This window comes from Lampris incognitus, chromosome 2 (assembly GCF_029633865.1).
Source record: "Lampris incognitus isolate fLamInc1 chromosome 2, fLamInc1.hap2, whole genome shotgun sequence".
Classification (NCBI taxonomy): domain Eukaryota; kingdom Metazoa; phylum Chordata; class Actinopteri; order Lampriformes; family Lampridae; genus Lampris; species Lampris incognitus.
The window spans coordinates 3,552,823-3,578,944 of NC_079212.1; the positions used below are offsets into that span (position 1 = coordinate 3,552,823).

General features: G+C 45.1%; 2 protein-coding genes across 2 annotated transcripts in view; both read right to left on the bottom strand.

Annotated features, from left to right (window-relative positions):
* The window catches only part of cdk16 (cyclin dependent kinase 16), a 61,525-nt gene extending 39,891 nt beyond the window's left edge, over window positions 1-21,634 (bottom strand). The window contains exons 1-3 of the mRNA XM_056275534.1: window positions 21,409-21,634; window positions 10,336-10,524; window positions 1,681-1,890 (exon numbers count right to left, since the gene is read on the bottom strand). Of these exons, the coding sequence (XP_056131509.1) occupies window positions 1,681-1,890; window positions 10,336-10,459 (334 nt within the window). The 5' untranslated portion in view covers window positions 10,460-10,524; window positions 21,409-21,634. The remainder of the gene's footprint in view (window positions 1-1,680; window positions 1,891-10,335; window positions 10,525-21,408) is intronic.
* Window positions 21,635-23,412: 1,778 nt separating this feature from the next.
* On the bottom strand, window positions 23,413-25,364 carry LOC130107972 (piggyBac transposable element-derived protein 3-like). Its single transcript, XM_056274794.1, has 2 exons — window positions 25,171-25,364; window positions 23,413-24,928 (listed from the first exon to the last, which is right to left on the bottom strand). The coding sequence occupies exons 1-2, from the start codon at window positions 25,362-25,364 to the stop codon at window positions 23,413-23,415; spliced, it is 1,710 nt and encodes a 569-aa protein (XP_056130769.1).
* Window positions 25,365-26,122: the final 758 nt, after the last annotated feature.

The following is a 26,122-nucleotide window of genomic DNA, read 5'->3' on the forward strand; positions in this document are numbered from 1 at the left end:
TTTGTAGATTTAGAGAAAGCATACAACAGGGTGCCGAGAGAGGAGGTGTGGTATTGTATGAGGAAGTCAGGAGTTGCAGAGAAGTATGTAGGAGTGGTGCAGGATATGTATGAGGGCAGTGTGACAATGGTGAGGTGTGCGGTTGGACTGATGGATGGGTTCAAGGTGGAGGTGGGATTACATCAAGGATTGGCTCTAAGCCCTTTCTTGTTTGCAATGGTGATGGACAGGTTGACGGACAAGATCAGGCAGGAGCCTCCATGGACGATGATGTTCGCGGATGACATCGTGATTTGTAGCAAGAGTAGGGAGCAGGTGGAGCAGAGCCTGGAAAGGTGGAGGTATGCACTGGAGAGAAGAGGAATGAAAGTCAGTTGGCGCAAGACGGAATATCTATGCGTGAATGAGAGGGAGGACAGTGGAATGGTCAGGAGGTGACAAAGGCATTTGAGTTTAAATACTTGGGGTCAACTGTCCAAAGTAACGGGGAGTGCAGGAGAGAGGTGAAGAAGAGAGTGCAGGCAGGGTGGAGTGGGTGGAGAAGATTGTCAGGAGTGAGTTGTGACAGAAGGGTACCAGCAAGAGTTAAAGGGAAGGTTTACAAGATGGTTGTGAGACCAGCTATGTTATATGGTTTGGAGACAGTGGCACTGACGAAAAGACAGGAGGCAGAGCTGGAGTTGGCAGAGTTGGAGAGGCTAAGATTTTCACTGGGAGTAACGAAGAAGGACAGGATTAGGAACGATTATATTAGAGGGACCGCTCAGGTTGGACGGTTTGGAGACAAAGCAATAGAGGCAAGATTGAGATGGTGTGGACATGTGTGGAGGAGAGATGCTGGGTATATTGGGAGAAGGATACTGAATATGGAGCTGCCAGGGAAGAGGAGAAGAGGAAGGCCAAAGAGGAGGTTTATGGATGTGGTGAAGGAAGACATGCAGGTAGCTGGTGTGACAGAGGAAGACGCAGAAGACAGGAAGAAATGGAAATGGATGATCCACTGTGGCGACCCCTAACGGGAGCAGCCGAAAGTAGTAGTAGTATGTATGCGTGAAACTACTGTTCTCCTTGACGGTAAGGCATATGACTGTTCACAGCATGCCAACCGGAGTATGTCTCTTAGACCCGAGTCTTCCATGATGCTGACTGGTCTGCAGTTAGTTGCCACCCATTTTGCAAGCACTGTAGTTAACTTCTTCGATTTAGCTTCATCCACAGGTCTGTGGTGATTTGCACTCTCCAAAACAGTGCTTTGCCTATGCCCGTTAGAATCCATCTGGTTCGCTGCACTTGTACGCTTAGCTCGTAGGTGGTAGCTGAAACTTGAAGTACTTCGGTGATATTTTAATTCCATTTTACACAACGTGCATATTACTTTTCACTTGTCGACTAAGCCGTCTGGGAGTTTTAAAGTAAAATGAGCCATTCAGAAGTGTATTGTTGACATTCTTCTCCATGATTGCAGCAGTAGGAAAGAGGAAGTGGCTGTGGCAGCTTGACAACAAGTAAGGGTGCGTTGAAAGGACAAAATAGCAGCAGCACGTGATTAACACAATTAAAAAAAAACGCGTTATGATCAACCCTTAATCTCATCATGATTAACGTGTTAACGCTGACAGCCCTAATATATATATATATATAAATATATATATACATGTGATGTACAGTAAAGCACAATACCCAGTCTGGCGGCATGGTTCAGGTAGGAGCTCAGGCTTCGCCCCAGACTGCGAGGCCGTCTCAAAGAGCTGCCATATGACTGTAGCAGGGCGTGTACTGACAGGGACGAGGAGGAGGAAGAAGAGTTGCCCCCTCCTGTACCTCCTCTGGCCTTCATACCACCTCCTGAAGAGCCCCGAGAGGCTGGACCTGCCCGCACCGAGCCCACCTCTACAAGAGGAGGAGAGAAAAGAAAAGAGAGGACAGGGAGGTGAGGGTTAGGGACGAGGAGAGAAGAAAGGGGGATGGGAGAAGGGGAGGAGGACAATTGGAAGAGAGGGGAGACAGAGAAGGAAATGGGGGTGAAGGAGTATAATAGAGAGTGGAAGAGAGAGAACAGAGGAGTGAAATGCTGACAAAACCAGTTTTGTATCACAGTTCGGTAATCCCTCAATACATTTCTAATTTTGTACAACAGTGGTTCAATAGAAATAGCATATGACATTCCTGAGAGAGAACAGCCCTGACGAATGCCTCCATTTACTTTGAAAGGGGCACTCAAACCACCATTTATCTTCAGTACACTCTCAATATTCTGGTACAAAACCTTGATCATGGCAATAAAACCTGGGCTGAAGCCAAGACACTCCTTAGTCTTCCAAAGGTGAGGTGTTCAACTTGGTCAAATGCCTTCTCTTGGTCCAATGAAATGAGACCAATATCAAAACCCAATGAAACAGAGACTTCAAAACATCTTGAATTAAAAACACATTGTCTGAGATAGACCTACCAGGCACACAGTAGGTCTGATCCTGATGAATGACTTGACCCATCGCTTCTTTCAGTTTATTGGCCAGCCCTTTGGACAGGAGCTTGTAATCACAACACAGGAGCTAAACTAGACGCCAGTTCTTAATGTCAGGAAGGTCTCCTTTCTTTGGTAGTAACGTTATTACTGCTCTTCTGCAGCTTAAATGCAACAACATTTTCTAAAAACCTGCATTCAACACAGACAACAAGTCTTGTCCAATGTCATTCCAGAAAGTCTTACAAACCTCCATCCATGCTCTGCAAAGCTGCATGCAGTTGCTACAGCACCAGCAGTTCTTCCAGATGAACACTGTCTTCTGTGGAGATCTTTGGCAAGCCCTCAGTAAAAGAGGCAAACATCTCCTCATTCTCCCCACACTCACCACTGTACAGCTTTGAATAAAACTCCACTGCTTGTCGTCGTATTTCTTTCGGCTCTGTTAACTCCCTTCCTGTGTCAGAGCGAAGTGCATGAATAAACCTGCTCTGACCACTCTTCTTCTCAAGACCAAAGAAGAATTTAGATGGCACATCCATCTGATTCATACTCAGAAATCTTGATCGGACTAAAGCGCCTTGAGCCCTAGTGCCCAGTAGATCTGCAAGAATAGGGTTTTTCTGTTTGAGGACCTCAATATGTCCTCGATTTCTTCTGGATTCTACTAATCTTTGAAGTTCCACTGTTTCTATCTCCACATTACTCATAGACCGGGTAACGTCCCTAGTAACATTGAGAGTGTACTGTTGACAGAGCTGCTTTATCTCTACTTTACCGTACTCCCACCACTGTCCCAAAGATGTGAAGTCTTATTGTTTAGTTCTAAAATTATTCCAAACGACTCTAAAAACATCCTTAAACTTAAGATCACAAGTTAAAGCGGTGTTAAAATGCCAGCACACACTTTTTGGTTTCATGTTTACAATTAAACCATCACAAATAACCAGGGAATGTTCAGTGAAACCTACAGGTACGATCTTACACATTTTCAAAACAGTGAACTGATGTTTGAATCAGTAAAATCTGTCTAACCTAGCCAAAGAAATGAAACGATCTCTAGTATGAGCCCATGTATATTGTCTGTTATTGCCATGAAAACTTCTCCATGCATCTACCAAGTCACATGTTTGAATTAACTCACTCAGTACACACTGCGAAGGATAATGAGGCTCAATACAATTCCTGTGCAAACTATCATTTTGGGTGCAATTAAAATCTCCTCCCAAGTATAAATAATCAGCAGAGTTACAATTATTCAGACTGTTATTTAGTTTCTAAAATCAGAACTCTGTCATGTCCTATATTAGGAACATAAACATTAACAAAAATCACACTAACATCCAGTCTTGGCTTTAACCACTATGAACCTACCCTCTACCACTAGTTCCATCTCATAGGAAGTAAGTAAGAACCTCTTAGAGAAGAGAACGGCCACTCCCCCACTTGTTGAGCGCTTATGACTCATAACAACTTCTCCATCCCATTCTGCCCTCCATTCACATTCATTTACACTGTCACTGTGTGTTTCTTGTACAAACATGACATCAATGCCTTTTAACTTTATCAGCTCATACAAAACAGCTTTTACTGACATCTCTTGACCCATTTAGATTAAGGGTACCAATTTTAAAATTACTCATGAGGAAGAATAAAGAGATGAGTCTAAAAAACAGCAACATTAAAGTAGTACTGGTACAAAAAAACCTCTTAATCTGATTCATCATCATCATCATCATTGTTGAGTTTCTGTCTGAGTTTCTAAGCAATCTTCTTCAGTCTGTAAATCTCCTGATCAGTAAAGCCTCCCTTTCCCTTACTCCTCATCTGAGAGCTGGCTGAATCCAGAAATATTTCTGTATGTGAGAAGTAGTCTTCCACTCCCACGACCTTCATGTTTCTTTATTTTCCGTAGGAACTGTTTTATTTCTTCTACTCCATTAGCCTGTGTTTCCCTGCTTGCAGCAGATTTTATATCACTGTCACCATCAGCTGCACCATCATCTTCCATACTGGACTCAGACTCAGCTGTTCTCTGTTAGGCTGGCTGTTTCTTTTTCTTTACTAACTCTCACTTTCTTTGCCTGTGAACCACTTTGAGTACTTTTGGGTTTTCTCTTACGCTGTGTTACTCTGAGACTGGCCTCTTCACACTCCATGTCGGCCTCTTCATCGTTAGCCAAGAGACCCCCTGCCAGTTCCACCATGGTCATTCTCATGCTCCTCCTGATTCACCACCTCACATTCCTGACGGTTTGGTGAACTCCACTTGTGTCCTCCTGTTTTTTATCACTCTTGTTTTGTTTACTCTTCTCATCACTGGCACTGGTTTGACTTTTTTGATCATTTGCAACCCCAAACTCGCTGTTTGAGCCCATTTCATCATTTTTAGTTTGGTTCTGTTCTCCTAATATTGCCTCCTCGGCTGGCTTAGAAGAACCAGATGGTTTTTCTGGACAAGCCCTGATCAGATGTCCCTCCTTAACCACAACCAAAACATTTTGCAGTCTCTGATGATGCAAACAGAATGTAATCAAAATCATCAATTTTTAATTTGAATGCCAGATTCAGTTCCTCACTCCTGTTACTAAGAATCATATATACAAACCGTCTGTGAGAAACAACATGCTGCAGCTGGGGACATTTACACCCTGACACTACTTTTTTCATCGGGGAAACACTTTTCCTGTACTTTGACAATTCTCTAATCAGAATCTCATCCCCAATAAATGGGGGCACGTTAGACAGCATTATCTTTTTTGCCGGAGTGGGAAGCGGTGTTACTGAAACCAACGATTCATTCACTACAATTCTGTTTGCAACCACCTTCTGCACTTTGTCAACCTCATCCAGAAAAATCCCCACAGCTCTGTTCATGCTAGCTGCAGACTTCATGCTCGTCTGTTGTCGGCTGGATTCGCTGTTGTTTTCTTTTTTGTCTTCGTCGCCTTTTGTATGTATGTGTGTTGTTTAAATCGGAGCGTACCGCTGGCGTCGTGTGTCCGTCCCCGTTTTTTCGGCCCTCCATGCCAGCCGCCTAACTAGCTAACTGGCTAACCACCACTCGGCCAACGTTAGCTTTACGTGAGCTCTGACCTTCTGGCTCGCCACGCTAGCTTGCGGATCTGGCTCCGTCCCCCATTCCCCGCTGGATTATTTATTGTATTTTCCCTCGGCAGTGGACACTATCCCTCTTTGGACCATCATCAACTGGGACTAGCATAATCTGGATATCACCATTGTAACCGGTTATTTTCTTGCCCTGTGCGGGATTCGATACGGGGTGTACTGCACCACAAGGCGACGTCACTAACCGCTCGGCTAAAGGGTCAGACCCGTTAGCTAGGGGCTAACGTGTCTTATTAGTAGTTTACAGTCGTCACCCTCCCGGAAGCGCGCCCTCGCGCTTTGTTATTCCCGCGCTCCGAAGAGACTTCTGAGGGTCTGCACACTTCCGGATCCCACCGCTGCCACCAATGTAACCGGTTGTTTTCTTGCCCGGTGCGGGATTCGATACGGGGTGTACTGCACCACAAGGCGACATCACTAACCGCTCGGATAAAGGGTCAGACCCGTTAGCTAGGGGCTAACGTGTCTTATTAGTAGTTTACACCATCTTTTTTTTTCCCCCAGCCCACCGTGCTAGCCGCAACTGGCTAACCACCACTCAGCTAACGTTAGCTTTACGTGAGCTCTGACCTCCTGGTTCTGCATGCTAGGCTCCGTCCCCCAACCCCCGCTGGATTATTTACTTTATTTTCCCTCGGCAGTGGACACTATCCCTCTTTGGGCCATCATCAATTGGGACTAGCGTGATCTGGACATCACCATCCCTGGCGGCACTCCCCTTCATATGGTGAGTAGCTAGCCTCACCCCATCCATGTTCTGCGCCATCCCTCTTACGTTTCCAACATTATTAATCCACCCGTCTCATGGAACCAACACTCTGCTGCCCTCTTCTGTTTTTACTTATGTTACCCCCCTTATTACGACTACATAGAATACCCTCGTTTCCCTTTTTATTTTCTCCCCTGATTAGCTTCCCTCCTCCTCCCTTACACTACTCTCCTGATGAACTCCTGTCCCTCAACAAAAACTACCGGCTATCCTCTGTTGCACGCACCTCCGCTCTCCCTTGATCCCCTCCCCACCCCCCTACTGAAGAAATGCCTCCCTGCCCTATGCCCCTACCTCACCAACCTTTTCAATTCCTCACTGTCCCATGGAATTGTCCCCTCGGCCTACAAAACTGCAGCTGTCACCCCAATTCTCAAGAAACCTGGTCTTGAGCCATCCTGCCTCAACCACTACCGGCCAATTTCCAATCTCCCCTTCCTCTCTAAAACCCTGGAACGCATTGTCCCCACACAACTCCAAACCTACCTACACTCCAACAACCTACTCGAACCCCTCCAGTCTGGTTTTCGCCCACTCCACAGCACTGAAACTGCACTCCTTAAAGTACTTAATGACCTCCTCGCCTCTGCTGATACTGGAGCCCTTAACAACCTCATCCTCCTCGACCTGAGTTCAGCCTTCGATACTGTGAGCCACAGCAACCTGCTCACCAGACTGAAAGATGTCGGTATTGAAGGCACTGTACTCAGCTGGCTCCAGTCCTACCGCTCCAGCAGGTCACACTTCATCTCACTTCACAACCACTCCTCTGTTCCATCCAGTCACACAAGGTGTTCCCCAAGGTTCTGTACTCGGCCCACTCCTTTTCATCATCTACATCCTCCCTCTTGGTCAGATTCTCCACCATTTCAACTTGGACGTCCACTGTTATGCTGATGACACCCAGATATACCTCAGCACCAAATCCCCTCACAATCCACCCCTCTCTCACATCGACTGCTGTCTGTCTGCAGTTAAAGTCTGGATGCAGCAAAACCTTCTCAAACTCAACAGTGACAAAAATGAACTCCTCTTCATTGGCTCCAAGTCCACTCTCAGCCAAATCAACAACCTTGCACTCACCATCAATGTCACTACTGTCTCCCCTTCCCCCCAGGCATGCAATCCTTGATCCCACCCTCTCCCTTGAGCCACATATCCGCCAAATGGTCAAATCCTCCTTCTACCACCTTTGCAACATTGCAAAAATAAGATCCTCTCTCACACGCCTTGCTGCTGAGATACTGATACATGCCTTCATCGCCTCCCACCTCAATTACTCCTATTCACTCCTCTATGGCATCAATGCTAGCTCTATCAAGAGACTCCAATTGGTGCAGAACGCATCCACCCGACTTTTAACTTTCACCAAATCCTGGCACCACATCACCCCAGCCCTAAAAGACCTCCACTGGCTACCCATCTCCCACCGGATCAATTACAAACTCCTGGTTCTTACTTATAAAGCCTTTCACAAACTGGCTCCCCCATACCTCACTGATCTCCTCTCCCCCTACCAACCCTCTCGGTCCCTCAGATCCACCTCAGCCTCCCTTCTCTCTACCCCCAGGTCAACCACCGCGGCTTTGGTTACCAAGCCTTCTCCAGAGCAGCGCCCAGGCTCTGGAACTCACTTCCCCAAATCATTAGAGACTCAGAATCCCTCCCACTCTTCCAATCCCGTCTCAAGACACACCTTTTCTCCATTGCCTTCTGGCGCCCCCCCCCCTCCACTCATACACCCCTGGTCTGGGACAAGGTTGGGGACTGAGCGCTTGACCTGCATTTGTGATTTATGTGATTTATGATGTTTGTTTTTCTTTCCCTTTATATCTGTCCAAGTCGGAGAGTACTGCTGGCGTCGTCTGTGGCTGCCGCTTCTCCCTCTCGTAGCCCCCATTCCCATCCACCCCTGTATGTCTGTGTTATGTTCATTTGTCATCTTGTTTCACTCTATTTATTGTAAAGCGACTTTGAGTACTAGAAAAGTGCTATACAAGATTGATTTATTATTATTATTATCATGCTGCTGGGACCAACAACTTCAGCTACAGCCAGACCACATGGCTCCACTAAACAAGGGAAGCTTGGCGATATCTTAATGCCATGCTTCCTGGACAGCCTGGTGAACTCTGTGTCCGCTGCCATGACGCCAACCAGCAAAATGCCAGCGCCCAAAAAAAAAAAAACACACAAAAAACTTCCTTAAACCCCTCTTTATACACACCAAACACAGCAAAACACATAACAATCCTATATACTACACACTATTTACAACATTTACAGAAAAAAGTTAGAAAAACCACTCAAGCTCTCTCATGACCGCTCACTTGCACTTCCGCTAAGAGAGAGAGATAAGTAGAGTGAAAGACAGAGAGAGAGAGCGATAGAGTGAGAGAGAGATAGAGTGATAAAGAGAGAGAGAGTGAGAGAGAGAGAGCAATAGAGTGAGATAGAGAGAGAGAGTGAGCTAGAGAGAGCGTGAGAGAGAGTGAGAAAGACAGAGACCATATAAGTGCACACTATAAGCAAAGACACTACATAATATAGGAAGAGGTTTCATGTCCTATTAAACCCCACTGAATAATTTGGGAGCATCTGGTTAGAGACTGGTGAAGGCAGGAATGCTTCACACCATCAACTGAAGACTCATCATAGGTTGATTCACATGTCAATCACGGAGGCGCTGTTGACAGTATGTTTGGCTGTGCTGGTAGCTTACACAAGGCTGTGGCCACAGTGAGGGTTTTATTTTTTTATTTTCCCCGCTTTTTCTCCCCAATTGTACCTGGCCAATTACCCCACTCTTCTGAGCCGTCCCAGTCACTGCTCCACCCCCTCTGCTGATACGGGGAGGGCTGCAGATTACCACATGTCTCATATACATGTGGAGTCGCCAGCCGCTTCTTTTCACCTGACAGTGAGGAGTTTCACCAGGGGGACGTAGCACGTGGGAGGATCACGCTATTCCCCCCAGTTCCTCCTCCCCCCTGAACAGGCGCCCCGGCTGACCAGAGGAGGTGCTAGTGCAGCGACCAGGACACATACCCACATCCGGCTTCCCTCCCACAGACACGGCCAATTGTGTCTGTAGGGACGCCTGACCAAGCCGGAGGTAACACGGGGATTCGAACTGAAGATCCCTGTGTTGGCAGGCAACGGAATAGACCGCTACGCTACCCAGACACCCCGGCCACAGTGAGTGTTTAAGAAAGGCTGTGACTGACTTGCTTCTACTAAACTAACTACATAATGTTACCTCTTCTTAATGCATTAGCTAGTAACTTTTCTGTGTCATGCACACCTAGCAACCCTGATAGCCATATGCAACTGCCAGGGTGGGTGGGTTGGCTATCTAAGGATGCCATCCCTAACCTCCAAGTGCGCATGCTCTAAAGCAGGGGTTTTCAAAGTGTAGGAAAGTGAGCCTCCCCTCAGAGAACATAAAAACAGCTGCGCCCCCCCCTCCGAATTATTATTGCTATTATTACTATTATTGTTGTTGCTATAATGTACGTTCCACTCAGGTATAAAAACGGGTTTCAACAATAAATAATATATCTTTGAAGATGATCTTTTATTTTTTTAAACATCTTTTTCAAACATCTTTATCTTTATGTTTTAAACATCTTTTTCAAACATTTTCAAATGTTGTAGGTAATGTTACTAAAAATCGATCCATTTTGCTCCAAGCATCGCTGAAGTTAACTAAATTTAGCTAGATGTTTACGGTTACTTTTTCTTCACGTTTTTTTTCTCACGCTGCGCCTCCCCCTGAAGCTCTCTGGCGCCCCCCCCCAGGGGAGGCGCGCCTCACACTTTGAAAACCCCTGCTCTAAAGTGTACCATAATAAATTTTTCAATTAAAAGACGATGGCGATCTGCTTAGCAGCAAACCGGGTGCAGAATTATTTGCCTGCTTTTTTAAACAACTAGCTCATATTCAATTTCTGAGGTATTAGTGCGTGTGTACCTGAGTCACTGTGTGATGTCACTTCCTGGGTGATGGTCTCATCAATTGTTCTGTCCCCATTTCCAGCCCCTCCCCTCCCCAGGGTGAGTGACAGCTGGCGTTTGATCTTCCTCATCCTCTCCATAAAGGGGGGCAGGGGGGGGCGTGATGCTGAAGAAGGGGGAAGGGCAGCCAGTTTGGGCAGGACACCTAAAAACATGGTAAACAGAGAGCTGATTGGTCCAAGTGACTGTCTACAGCAGGAGTCGCCAACCCGTTGATCACGGTCGACAAGTCAATCTTGGAAGCATTCCAAGTCGATCGTGAGAAGTTTTCAGACTCTGAGGAAAAAGCCCCACGAATGTCAAAATGTTTTTATTTATTCATTATTATTTATTTTAATTTCGAATGCGCCCTGTGTGTAGTGATGATGACGGTCGAGGGGTGGGGAAGGGGTATATCTGGACAATCAAATCCAGTTTCCAGGTTAACAGCTGACAAGTTACGTCCCTGACTCCTGCCTTAACTAGCTCAGACACTTCTTGTTATGCTCAAACGCTATCAAGCTCAGCTAACAATACATGACGGTGGAGGCACAACGGAAAAAGCAAAAAACATCATTTATCATTTTCACGTAGAATGGGAACACGATTTTCTGTTCACCAAACGATTTGCATGCTTTGTCACCAGGTTGTAGCGCCTGCAAAAAAAGGTAACGTGGAGCGGCACCACAACACCATCCACCCCAATTTTGGAGACACCTACCTGCTAAAGAGCACGCTACATTTAAAGAAAGTTGACAAACAAAGAAGACATTAAAAACTCTATCGGAGTGTGCAACTTGGCTTAGCCACTGTGACAAGAAGGGTGGCGTCATTATCGGAGGACGTGAATCAACAAGTGCTCAACCATTTTGTCAGTGCTTTTCGCTGCAACTGGACGAATCCCAGGACAGACACTGCACAGCTGATGGTGTTGGTTCACATGGCTTTTTTTTAAATAAATTTATTTCTGGTTTTTCCCGTTTACTCCCAATTTAGTGGCCAACTGCTCCCTATTCTAGTTCAAACACCCACCCTCGTACTCTATGCATTCCCCAACTGCATCTCTCCGGCCGACAGTCTGGAAGGAGACGCCTCGCCACCTCCGTGACAAGGCGAATCCAGGCCGAACCACTGCTTTTCCCCACACACACAGAAATGCATTCATGTGACGAACACAAACCGACTCCACCCCCCTCCCGAAGACAGCGCTGGTGCTTCATCGAGTCCGGCCATAGTCGGATCTGACGAGACGGGGTGCGAACCCCGGTCCCCAGTGGGCAACTGCATCGACACAAAGCCGATGCTTAGACAGCTACACCACCGCGGACCCTTGTTCACATGGCTTTTAAGGATTCAACTACTAAAGAGGCTTTTCTCAGCCTTTTATCATTAAAAGGAAGGACAAGAGGTGAGGACATTTACAACGAGTTTAAACGTTATGGTCATCATAACAGCATTCCCATTCCTAAGCTGGTAGTGATCACTACAGATGGGGCCCTGGCCGCCAACTATGAGCAACAAGTCACTTGCCATAGCAGAGAAAACAAAACATTGGATCACTGCTACATCTCAATTTCGAATGTTTACCGTGCATTCTTGAGGACTCCACTGGGGAAGTCCGGCCACGTTGTTACTCCTCATCCCAAAATATGGACAAAAGCTTAAATCCATCAAGAAAACATCCAAATCTGTCAGGTCCTGGTCCATGGATGCCATTGAAATGCTTCGAGGGTGCATTGAATGCACCAATTGGAATATATTTAGTGCAGCTTGCGACTCCCTTGATGAACTCACTGACACTGTGATGTCATACATGAAGTTCTGTGAGGAAATGTGCATCCCTACCTTAGTCTTAGTGGACAGTGACCACGCAGTGACATTGTATCGCAATAAAAAAAACCTGGTTCTCCAAAGAATTCCATCTACACAAAGAAAAGACCTGGGCATACAAGAACGGAAACGGGGACCAGTACAGAGCAGCCAAGTATATAAGTTGCATGCTGCAATAAGAAAAGCAAAGTCCAGCTACGCAACAAAACTCAAACAATTCTCTTCCAGTAACTCCAGATCAATATTGAAAAAGCTTAAGGAAATGACAGATTACAAAAAACGCCCCTGATCCCCTCCAGATAATGACCATAACCTCCCAGATAAATTAAATAAGGATTATGCAAGGTTTGAAAAACCTATTCCACCAGCCATCCCCCCTACTCCTACTCCAATGCCATCCTTCTACATCCAGGAGGATGAGGTGAGAGCTACATTCAAGAAGCTAAACATTAGGAAAGCAGCAGGGCCAGGCGGCATCAGCCCTGCTTCGTTGAGCCACTGTGCAGCACAATTGGCCCCAATATTTTCCACCATATTTAATACCTCTCCAAGTCAATGTACAGTCCCACAGGGCTTCAAACTCTACCATCATTCCTGTGCCAAAGTCCTCAAAGATCACCTGCCTCAATGACTTCAGACTAGTTGCCCTGACATCTGTGGCCATGAAAGAATTTGAGCGCATCATTCTGTCACACTTGAAATCTTGCACCTCCCCAATGATGGACCCATATCAATTTGCCTATCAAGCCAACTGGTCTGTTGAGGATGCACTTAGCATAGCCCTCCACCATGCCCTGCAACACCTGGAATCAACAAACACCTACACACGCATCCTGTTCATAGACTTTAGTTCCGCCTTCAACTCCATCAACCCACTCAAACTCTTGGATATGAACATTGATCGAGCCATATGCCACTGGATTTTTGGAGCTTTCAGTGGAACAGGCCACAGAGAGTTAAGGTTAATAACCTAACCTCACGCCCTCTTACCCTCAGTACAGGTACTCCTCAGGGCTGTGTTCTCTCCCCCTGGCTCTCTCACTTTACACCACCCACTTTACATCCACAGATAATTCTGTGAAAATAATAAAATACGCAGATGACACAACCATTGTAGGCCTCATCTCTTACCATTCATGAAACCCAGTACTGCACTGCAGTAGACCAAACTGTCACTTGGTGTGTAAACAACAATCATCTGCTTAATACAGCCAAAACCAAAGAACTCATTACTGACTTGCGATGCATGCTGAATCCTTAAATACCCATACAAATGAACGGAGACCCCATCACCACCACCGACTCTTCTAAATTCCTTGGAATATACATCAGCAATAACCTGAAGTGGAAAATTAACACTGAACACATCACGGCAAAAGCTCAACAACGACTTTACTTTCTTAGACAGCTTAAAAAATACCGGATCAAACATCAACTGCTCGTTCTGTTTTACTCAGCCATCATTGAGTCCATCATAATATCTTCTATTACAGTATTATAGTATTACAATATTATAGTATTACAGTATGGTACGGTGGCATGGACAGTCAAACACGGACAAACCTGCAGCGGATTGTCAACAAGGCATCTAAAATCATAGGCAACCCACTCCCCTTAGTTGAGGCTCTACATACTCACCAGACTGTAAAGCGAGCTAAGAAGATCACCTCCGACCTCTCACATCCTGCTCATCACCTCTTCCAGCTCCTTCCCTCAGGGAGGCACTACAGGTCATTGTCAACTAAGACTAAACGCTTCACAAACAGTTTTTTTCCCCTTGCCATCAGGACTCTGAATTCCTCCCTAAAGTCCCCTCCTCACACACCACTGGCATAAATACCACCATTCACCTAATTGTTGTCCATGATGTGTTTGTTTCTGCTATTGTATAACTCTATTATTCATGATAATATGTGGAGTGTCTGTTGTTGTCCATGTATCTGTTGTGCTGCAGAGTTTAATGTGTACCAAAAACACCAGCCTTGGTCATGTGGCTAATAAAACAATCCAATCTAATCTGCTTTAAAGTCTGTGCTGACCAGCTGGCCTCCATTTTCACACTGATCTTCAACAGATCACTGGAGCTGTGTGAAGTCCTCTCCTGCTTCAACAGCTCCCCAATCATCCCGGTCCCCAAGAAACCCATTGTTGTGTTTTGGAATTCAGATGAAGTTCATAGTCATGGTTTGGTCCAAATCATGTGAAACAGTAGTTGTTATAATGCACCACACAATATATCTTAATTAGTTGTAAATGGCTATCGAGGTTTATACATGGAACATCCGGGGCTGTAATAGTGTTGTTAAGAGGAAAGCTGTCCTGAATTCTCTTAAAAAAGATTTAGTCCAAATAGCATTTTTACAGGAGACACATTTAAACGATGAGGAACACAAGAAGTATCTTAGGGAGTGGGTTGGTCAGGTTTACTTTTCATCTTATTCAACAAACAAGAGGGGCATGATTGTATTAATACATAAAAATCTACCATTTACCCTTACAGCCTCATACAAAGATACTGAAGGAAGAGTTGTTTCAGGTAAAGGGGTGCTGTATGGTGAAAGTGTTTTGTTAGGGAAATGTTTATTCTCCTAATGTCCAAGATGAAGAATTCTTTGCTACACTCTTTAGTCAACTTGCTGAAATGGACTGCTCCAATATGATAATAGGAGGTGATTTTAATTTTAGTTTATGTCCCATATTGAATAAGTTTCCACCCCAAAATAATCAATCCAAAAATGCAAGAGCAGTCACAAACATTACTAAGGAGTTTGATCTTCTGGATGTTTGGAGGCATTTAAATCCTATGTCAAAAAGCTACACATTTCATTCTCAGGCCCATTCATCAGCGTCACGTATCAACTATATATTTGTATCAAGATGTTTAACTCATTTAATAGAGCAGTCAAGTATGGACCATACTGCTCCTTTGGACTATACACCTGTTACTATTTTAACGCAACCTCTTAGGTCTATTGAACGCTAATTTTCTTGGAAGATGGCTATACTGTTGTTCTTAGATAACAACTTTATTAAATTCTTGGAAGAACAAACAGACCTATTTTTAAAATGTAATGACAAAGATGAAGCTGACCCAAGAATTGTGTGGGATGCATATAACGCTTATATGAGAGGCATGATTATCTCATATGCCAGCCGAAAGAAAAAAGAGGGGGTAGCTGAACAAATTGGAATTGAGAGGAAAATAAAACAGTCAGAAGAAAACTATTATATAAAAAAACGAGATGATGTTTAACTGAACTAAAGGCAATCAGAATAATGTTGTATAATCTGATAACAAGAAAAGCGGAAAAGGATATTCTATTTGCTAAACAGAGACTACTTGAAATCTGCAACAAACCAAATCGCCTGTTGGCACGTTTGGCTAGGAATGCCCCCATGAAATCTTTTATTTCAGTTATACAAGATGAGAGTAATCAATGCCAAATTAATACCCGTCAGATTAATGATACTTTTTTTCACCCCCTTTTTTCTCCCCAGTTGTACTTGGCCAATTATCCTACTCTTCACATCCGGCTTCCCACATGCAGACGCGGCCAATTGTGTCTGTAGAGACACCCGACCAAGCTGAAGGTAACACGGGGATTCAAACCGCCGACCCCTGTGTTGGTAGGCAACAGAATAGGCCGCTACGCTACCCGAGCGCCGATCAATGATAGATTTAAAAGCTTTTATGAGCAATTATACAGCTCAGAGATTGATTTAGATAGGCTCAAGGTAGGACACTTCTTAAAAAATTTAACTATTCCACAACTATCAGATGACCACGTTAATGTATTGGAAGGCCCCATTTCTCTACTAGAGACTGATACAGCTATATCCTCACTTCAGTCAGGAAATCCCCAGGGTTGGATGGATTTTCAGTGCAGTTTTTTAAAGTATTGAAAAGCAAGATCAATAAATTGTTGCTAAGAGTTTTCAAAAAAATCTATTGAGGATTCAAAACTCACAGAATAAATGTATATGGCTAATGTAACATTAATACTAAAGAAAAATAAAAACCCAAAATTATGTTCTTCATATCAGCCAATCAGTCTGCTTGCAGTGAACATGGAAATATTATCCAAACTACTGGCTCATGGGACAGAATGTGTGATAACTTACAATGTGGATGCAGATCAGACTGGACTTATAATGGGTCAAACGTCCAATTACAATATGTCTATTTAACATTATTCATTATCTTGATCATTGTCAAATCCCTGGAGCCATTGAATCTATGGACGCTGAAAAAGCATTTGATTGAACTGAATGGGAATATAGTTTGAAGTCCTGAAGAGATTGAGCTTTCAATCCAATTTATTAGGTTGGGTTAAACTTTTGTATAAGACACCTACAGCCTCTGTCTTGACAAGTGGCCTTGTGTCAGCACCCTTTAAACAAAAAAGAGGTACGGCCCAAGGAAAGCCGATGTCCCCACTCCTGTTTGCCCTGGCTATAGAGCCGTTAGCAATAGCTATTCGACAACATGAAAATATTAAAAGGAACAATAATAGGGACAAAAGAACACAAAATTCCATTATACGTGGATGATGTCCTCTTGACCTTAACAGACCCGACTAATTCACTACCAACTCTGATAGAATGTGTTAAAGAATTTGGACTGATATCTGGGTACACAGTTCCATCCATCCATCCATTATCCAAACCACTTATCCTGCTCTCAAGGTCACGGGGATGCTGGAGCCTATCCCAGCAGTCACTGGGAGACAGGCGGGGAGACACCCTGGACAGGCCACCAGTCCATCACAGGGCCCACACACACACACACACACACACACACACACACACACACACACAGGGACAAAATTAAGTACGGCCGATTCATCTGACCTACATGTCTTTGGACTGTGGGAGGAAACCGGAGCACCCGGAGGAAACCCACACAGACACGGGGAGAACATGCAACCTCCACATAGAGGATGACCCAGGACAACCCCCGAGGTTGGACTACCCCGGCACACAAACCCAGGACCTTCTTGCTGTGAGGTGACCACGCTAACCACTGCACCACCATACTGCCCTAAAAGCCATAAATGTAACTGGTTGAAGTTCTGATTTAATGAGCGTGTTGTCCATTCTGTGTCCATTCCATATGCTGGGTACAAAGTTAATTTAAAAAAATCAGAAATAATGCCCTTGGTGAGCTGTGGACATATTGAGCCTGATTTTGTTAAGCCTTTTCGCTGGGCTCCTGCAGGGCTCAATTATTTGGGAATAAAAGTCACAACAAAAGTTAATCTGCTGTACACTGAACATATTAACCCTCTGATAAAACAGCTTAAAGAAAAGATGATAAGATGGAAGAATCTTCCTGTATCCTTTCTTGGCAGAATCAATCTTATTGAGAAGACGATTCTTTCTAAAATAATTTCCCCTGTATCTAAGCTTTTTGTGATTTTAAAAGCAAATTATATTAGAGACACTACTAGAGCCATGTCAGACTTTATCTGAGCAGACAGCAAACCCAAAATTTAATTGGAGATTTTACAACTCCCAAAAGAACAAGGTGGGTGGGGTTCACCCAAGATGGAGAATCATGTATTGTCAATACAAGCCAGAATTATTTCTTTATGGGTGGCTGAACAAACTGGATTGCCTTGGCTTGAAATAGAGGCAACGATTTGTAAACCTTTTTCCCCTGTAAATGTATTATTGGCCGTGTCTGCGGGTGGGAAGCCGGATGTGGGTATGTGTCCTGGTCACTGCACTAGCGCCTCCTCTGGTCAGTTGGGGCGCCTGTTCGGGGGGGGGAACTGGGGGGAATAGTGTGATCCTCCCATGTGCTATGTCACCCTGGTGAAACTCCTCACTATCAGGTGAAAAGAAGTGGCTGGTGACTCCACATGTATGGAAGGAGGCATGTGGTAGTCTGCAGCCCTCCCTGGATCGGCAGAGGGGGTGGAGCAGCGACCGGGACGGCTCGGAAGAGTGGGGTAATTGGCCGGATACAATTGGGGAGAAAAAGGGGGGGAAACCCCCCCCCCAAAAAAACAAAAAACACCAATGTTTGATACTTCTGTGCTCTGGTGACTAGATGAATGTGGAGTGTGCCGTCCTGGACCTATTACGCAAAAAATTTTGCATATGCTACTGACTTGTTAATATTATTTTCTTTTTGAAAACCAAAATCAATAAAGAGAATGTTAAAAAAAAAGAAGAGTCGATGGAGGGGGCAGAATTTATAGGGAGGAGAATGCTGTTCCACAGGGGCTGCAACCGCAAAGGCACAGTCACCCCTGAGCTTAAGTTTAGATCGGGAGACAGCCAGGAGTCCCAAGTCAGCTGACCTGAGGGACCTGGGGGTGGAACAGAGGGTTAAAAGGTCTGCAATATAGAAGGGGGCCAGCCCATTTATGACTTTATAAACAAACAGGAGAACCTTAAAACCAAATCTGAAATGCACAGGCAGCCAGTGGAGAGAGGCCAGTATAGGGGTAATATGGTCTCTCTTCTGGGTACCTGTCAGGAGCCTGGCTGTGGCGTTCTGCACCAGTTGTAGACGGGTGAAAGGGATGAAGAAGGGGGTGGGCAGGAGTGTGTGTGTGCATGTGGTGGGAGGGTTGGATATCCATCCATCCATCCATCCATCCATTATTTGAACCGCTCAGGGTCACGGGGATGCTGCAGCCTATCCCAGCAGTCATTGGACGGCAGGTGGGGAGACACCCTGGACAGGCCGCCAGGCCATCACACAGGGCCCACACACACACACACACACACACACACACACACACACACACACACACACACACTTAGGGACAATTTAGTAATGCCAATCCACCTGACCTACATGTCTTTGGACTGTGGGAAGAAACCGGAACCCCCAGAGGAAACCCACGCAGACACGGGGAGAACATGCAAACTCCACACAGAGGACGACCCGGGACGACCCCCAAGGTTGGACTACCCTGGGGCTCGAACCCAGGACCTTCTTGCTGTGAGGCGACCGCGCTAACCACTGCACCACCATGCCGCCCAGGGTGGGATATGATGATCACAAACCAGATCTGAACAGCACACTAAGCAAAACGATATCCCCAGTAACAAGTTTAAGTAGTGTAATTGAGCTCATTAGTACAAACTAGCGTGCATACAAAGACAACAATGGTAGCAAAGCAACAGTAAAAAAAAAATGAGCAAAATCAGTCAGACAGCCAGGTTGCTGGACCCTGTTTTAATAGCAACATGTAGATAAGACTGTTTACCTGGCTAGCTAGTCAGCTGGACCCTGCTCTGATGCTAACAGGTATGGGGGACGATAGTTAGCTGTGGTCTTGCTAGCTGAATGGTCCGACATTACACCACACGACAGGACGCCACACTCTACAAAGCAGGCAAAGATGCTGGTTGCCATGGAGATGACTTGACCTGGCCGGTGTTTGTTTGTTTGTTTGTTTGTTTGTTTGTTTGTTTATGCGTTTTGTTGACATGGAGGGGGGGGGGTCTGCCTCTGGAAAGGGAAAGACAAGCTGCCAACATGGAAACATTCCCATTCTACTGTGATATATGAACAGACTGATAATGACATCCCCGTCAATATACTTTAGGTCAGCTACTGGTTAGGAAAATCTTTTGAATATGCCTAAATGGACATTAAATCGGGAAACACAAATCTGACCATTAACTGGGACCTAGTTTTCTCCTGCAGCCTTGATACCAACACATCCTGCAGCAAGGTCTTGTGCGCCGATAAAATGTTGAATTGCAGGAGGTTCGGTGGCTAAATGGCCAGCTATCGTAGAATACCATGGCCTAGGAATAACGATAAAAGCGGTAATAACGCGATATATGTCACTGTATTGTAACGTGCATGGATTAGTAGACACGCTGGCCGCTGGCTGGCGGGTCTGACCTGTTAGTCGAGCGGTTAGCGATGCCTCCTGCGGTGCGGGCGACACGGATTCGCTTCCCGGCCGCGGCAGTTCCTGTGGTTGAGTTGTCCCCCGAATTCGCTACAGTATTGTTTATAAGGGTTGGGACACCTGCAGTCAGTTGAGACTGAAGAGGTCACTCAGATGAAACGTATTTGTCAATAAACGCGGTGTCCAGATGAACTAGTTCACCTTTCCTCGAGTCACAATGTATTAAATATTGTCATTCACAATATGGCTCCCATGCTGCTCACTGGCCCCACAATATATTATATACATGGCTCCCATGCTGCACACTGGCCCCACAATGTATTATATACATGGCTCCCATGCTGCTCACTGGCCCCACAATATATTACATACATGGCTCCCATGCTGCTCACTGGCCCCACACTATATTACATACATGGCTCCCATGCTGCTCACTGGCCCCACAATATATTATATACATGGCTCCCATGCTGCTCACTGGCCCCACAATATATTACATACATGGCTCCCATGCTGCACACTGGCCCCACAATGTATTATATACATGGCTCCCATGCTGCTCACTTGCCCCACAATATATTATATGGCTCCCATGCTGCTCACTGGCCCCGCAATATATTATATACATGGCTTCCATGCTGCTCACTGGCCCCACAATATATTATATACATGGCTTCCATGCTGCTCACTGGCCCCACAATATATTATATACATGGCTCCCACGCTGCTCACTGGCCCCACAATATATTATATACATGGCTTCCATGCTGCTCACTGGCCCCACAATATATTATATACATGGCTTCCATGCTGCTCACTGGCCCCACAATATATTATATACATGGCTCCCATGCTGCTCACTGGCCCCACAATATATTACATACATGGCTCCCATGCTGCTCACTGGCCCCACAATATATTACATACATGGCTCCCATGCTGCTCACTGGCCCCACAATATATTACATACATGGCTCCCACGCTGCTCACTGGCCCCACAATATATTACATACATGGCTCCCACGCTGCTCACTGGCCCGTGTCCATGGTGACAGACAGACAGACAGGTGTCCGCTGTCGCGTGGCCGGAGACGGAAACTTTACGGGGGATTTAAAGCCCAAGTCTTGCCATCAACAATCCCTCGTAATTCACTTCGCCCCCGTTTTGTACAGAACTCAACGCAGCGGCAGCGGGTCGGGGGCTTAGCGGGACGCCACACGGCAAACGCCGCTTTCGGAAACAGATCTGCGGGAACTTCTTCTTCTTCTTCGCGGCAGATCGGCGCTTAAAAATAGACGAACGGACGCGCCAAAGCCGACGTCTAACCTTTACTCACCGGAGGGATCCCGCCTGTCCTTGCCGTCTCTGGCTAGCTCGGCAAGCTAGCGCTAATAAGGGTATCCCGAGGCCGGCAGCGTCTCCCAGTAGTCTTCAGCCATGCTTCTATAAATAAAGTTGATAATTATTTTCACTATTCCCGTTACAGCGAGTCCTCCCCCCGCGGCGCGCCATGGCGGGGAGCCTCGTCTTCTTCGTGTTTTTCCCACGGGAGCTCTGAATAGAAACGACTGCGGGCCGACGTCATCCACCGCTCAGCTGGTCCCGTCAAAAGTCGTCAGAAGTCACCGGCTCGTCTCCGCTTGTGTCCACGCACGTTTGCGTCTAAACCCCATTATGGAGGTGTGTTGCCATTACCGGTGACACGCAGCCCTGCTCCCTTTCGCTCTTTCTGCCTCACGTTAGACGGCGCTAAACCCCGTCCGCCCCTTTCCGCCGAATGGACTGAGCCAAACGCCCGCCGGGCGAAAAGGCCGACCGTACCATTACTGGACATATAAGGGGCGGAGAACACCGCCGTGACCAGGCTTTGTAAAAAGGTCAAGTCACTTTTTAATGGCGCATTAGTACAGATATACGAGTGTAAAGAGCTACACCTCAGACATTTGGAAGCGTAAATAAAACACAGTCACGGACTGTAAATTAATATAGGCCAGATTTTACGACACATCTTCATATCCCCCTGGATGCTTATAAATATTTGCCCTAAGGCAGCGCTCCAGACCGTCGTGGACTATGATTGGTTATGCTCCCAAATCTTCGACTATGATTGGTTATTCTCCCACGTCAATCAGAATCAACGTGCCCATCACGGTCAGAGATCATCCAGACTGGGAAATTTTTACTTAACGTCAATAAAGCTGATGACTGCTTATGGCATGAAACAGGCTTGTACTGTCTCATAAAGAATTTACTTGACTCACTGGATTATATATATATATATATATATATATATATATATATATATATATATATATATATATATATATATATATATATACACACATATACACACACATATACACACACATATACACACATATACATATACATACACACACACACACACACACACACACATATATATATATATATAAATACGTATATGTGTGTGTGTATATATATATTAGGTGTAATAAAGAATCTACATTCTTACAACAATGTTCTCTCCAGGTACGAGAGGATGTTGTAGACTGCTGTGCTCTCCAAATATGCAACCACTCATCTTCTGTGATATTCACATCTAGTTCTTTTCCCCATTTCAGTTCTTCTAGTTTGTCCAGAGATGTGCCTGTGACTGCTTCTATGCCATGGCATAGGAGGCACATGTTGCTCTTCAGCTAAAGAAACCTGACAACCATGGTTAGGATTGTTATGACTGTATGCATCGTTCTATTCTCATTATCCCTGCAGAGCTTGGTGTCTGGTTGGGAAAGACAGGATTGGGTTTCTGTGCCTCTGGACTAAAACCAGATTTTATATGACTCAAATCTTATCCCATCTGACGTCTGCGTGCACGACTGTCTGCATGGGACCACATGTCACCTTGACTACATTAATTGTTGGCTGTTGGTTTGTGTCAGCGTGTATTTATGTATAAATGTGCATGACAGATAATTCTGATGGAAGCACATCAGTAGCGTCTAGCTTTTGCCAAGCTAAAATTCTGTCTTTCCTGTCCATGGCTGACGCAGAGACTCTATCTGAGACCCAGGAAAAAACAGGCTTTTTAATTTAATTTTTTTACATAAATTAAGTGTTGGGTGGTAAAAAAACACATTGCAAAGAGAAAAAAAAGTTAAAACTTGATTTTATTCAAATTTTACAACATCTCCACTATAGTGACATCAGGATTTAATTGTTCTCAAGCGTGAAACATTTAAAGGCTGAGTATGTACATGTAAAGATCCACTGGAATCATCCTGTAAAATACAACAACACAAACAAAAACAAATAGCAAATGTAAATTTTCCATTCTTATCTATTAACTTCACCATTTTCATTAGACATTTGACTCTAGATGGTATTTCACGAAGCATTCTGACTTTTTGGAGACACAGAGGAACATGTTGCACTTTATGCATCTCACAGAGGTTTTGCGTTTGCATCCAGGCATTCTGCATCTGGAAGCATTTGGAATGTTGAGCATTTGGGGCAAATGGATTGTACCGTATTTCCTTATGCTCTCATCTGGGTGGGGGTTCCTTTTCTTCATTTCTGGAGAGAATTCTTCATCACTTGAGTCAGTTTCATCTCGCTGACATGCCTGTGCCTGGGATATCAGTTCCTCAGCCAAGAGGAGTTTGAACTCCAAGTATTGGGAGGTTTTCTTTGCAGGTCGTTGCAAGGCCTGGCTGTCTTGTCGGTACTGAATCCACGAGTTGGTGATGGCTAAATCAGTGAAGTGGAGCACGGTACGAACAGTCCACTTCTTGGTGTAGCTGGACATACTGTAGTAGCTGAGCATGCGATCGCACATATCAACCCCTCCCATGTTGCTGTTATATTCCACTACCACCGCAGGTCTTGGGACATGGATTTGCTTCTTTTCTTTTTTTGACCATCTGGAACAGGTGTCCTGGGGCTCAATCCCATGGACGGTCGATACCATGACAACAGGCTTATTATCCACCCACTTCGTGAGTGCGATTTCATTAGGTCTCCGTACAATCATTTCTGATGACCCTCTTCCTTTTTTGCTGAAGACCTTGTCAGCAGTGAAGTGGCACTCTTTTGGGATTCGATTCTTCTGAATTGTTCCCGTAGCAGGAAGGCCCCTTTCCAGAAGAGCCTCCATAAGCTTGATGGTGGTAAAGTACCGGTCAAAGTACACCAGTGTTCCTCTGGGAACAGTCTCAGTCAAACGCAGGACTGCATTTGCACCTATTCCCATTTGCTGGTCTTGAACAAAGGTGTTCTTTCCCTGAAAGGTCTCAAAGTCCAACACAAGGCCACTTGGAGTTGCGAGAACAAACACCTTTAATCCTCTTGGATTTGGTTTGCCGGGAACATATTGACGAACTGGACAGCAGCCTGTGAAGGGAACCATTTGTTCATCAATGCAGACCTTTGGTGGCCTGAGCAGGCTGAGGCAACCTTGCAGCACTCTCTTGAGGAGTGGTCTTACTTTCCAAAGCAGATCCTTTTTCTTCTCATCTTCTGGCACATCCAGATCATTGACCACTTTGAGGGAAGATCTGATCTTGCAAAAACGATCTCGTGTCATGGAGTCAGTTATAATTGAGACTCTTGTTTTGGCGGCCCAGTACATTTTAATTCTTGGATATCCAAGGCATGCCATGTACACTGAGATTCCTAAAAAGGTCTTGATCTCTTCCGGTGTTGTGTTCAAGCTGTAGCCTGAATCCTGTACCATGCGCTGGTTGGTGAAGAAAGACAGATCCTGAATTAGCTGTTCATCGATGTACTGCTGTAAGTACTGCAGTGGGCTCCAGTCTCTACGGCTTTTAGCAGCATCATCTGGTGTAATTCTGCATTCTTCCAACACAGGCATGAACCTTAGGGGAAAGACAAAGCACAATCAATCATTTAGCACAATTAACATGTTATAAAAATGTTAAAAGGGACCGTTCACTTGAAAACACTTGTGCACTTTGTTTTATATGTCCATCCTTCTAATGAATTTGTAAAAAAAAATTTCTCAATAATTGTTTCAAAAATAAAATGTTCTATTTCCTGAAACACGTCTCTGTAGGTTATCCTTCCATTTTTGCACTGATTAAAAACCTCAGAACCCTACGTGTTGGTTTTGTCCCACAGATGACGACGGCACACTTCATCTGGCTCTGCATCTTGGTCCACCTCATCTGGGTCCTCCTCATCTGAGCTTTCACTCTCTTCTGTCTCATCCCGTCTCTCTGGACACTCATCCTCTGATAAATCGATGTCTGAATCTCCCCCAATGATTCTGTGAAGAATCCGTTCTTCCTCCATCATAGAGCTGTCTACTGAACAAATGTAAAACAAAAATAAGTACAAAGTTTTGATGTCCACTACAGACTGCATTTATAAATTAGCGTTTTTTTTAAACTTAGCTTTTATTTCAATTTCAACAACTTATACAACCAGATTCACAATTTTGCCTGCTGTTTTTTCCATTTTTTCAGCTGTACCTATATGGTTTACTAAAAAAATAAAAGGAGAAGGCACTCCTTTGAGGACAGCAACGTACACATTTTGGACAGGGAAGAGAGATGGTTTGAAAGAGGGGTGAAGGAAGCCATCTATGCGAAACTGGAAAAACCATCCCTCAACAGAGGAGGAGGTCTGCGACACCTATCTCCCACTTACAATGCCGTCCTTTCATCTCTACCCAGGAGACTCAAGAAGCCTAGCCTCCAAGAACAACAGTCGCTCACTAACGGCTCCAACGACTTATGACCACTGACTGGAGAACTAACGAAGTTGAAACTAACACCCCCAATGACCGTCGCTGCTTAACATCGGATCACAAAGAGCCATGCACATCAATAGCTCTGATAACGACGGGTGTGGCTAAACATCGGAACACAAAGAGCCATGTACATCATTAGCTCTGATAACAACTCCAAAGAGGATAAATATCTGAGTTTCATCACCAGCCAGTCAGACTAGCTTGGTCTGGTCAGAAAGGCACGAACTGATGAAGCCTCTTGGATGAGAGGCGAAACGTCTTCACGGATATATACCAAGTCCAGTTGCACTTGATTCAA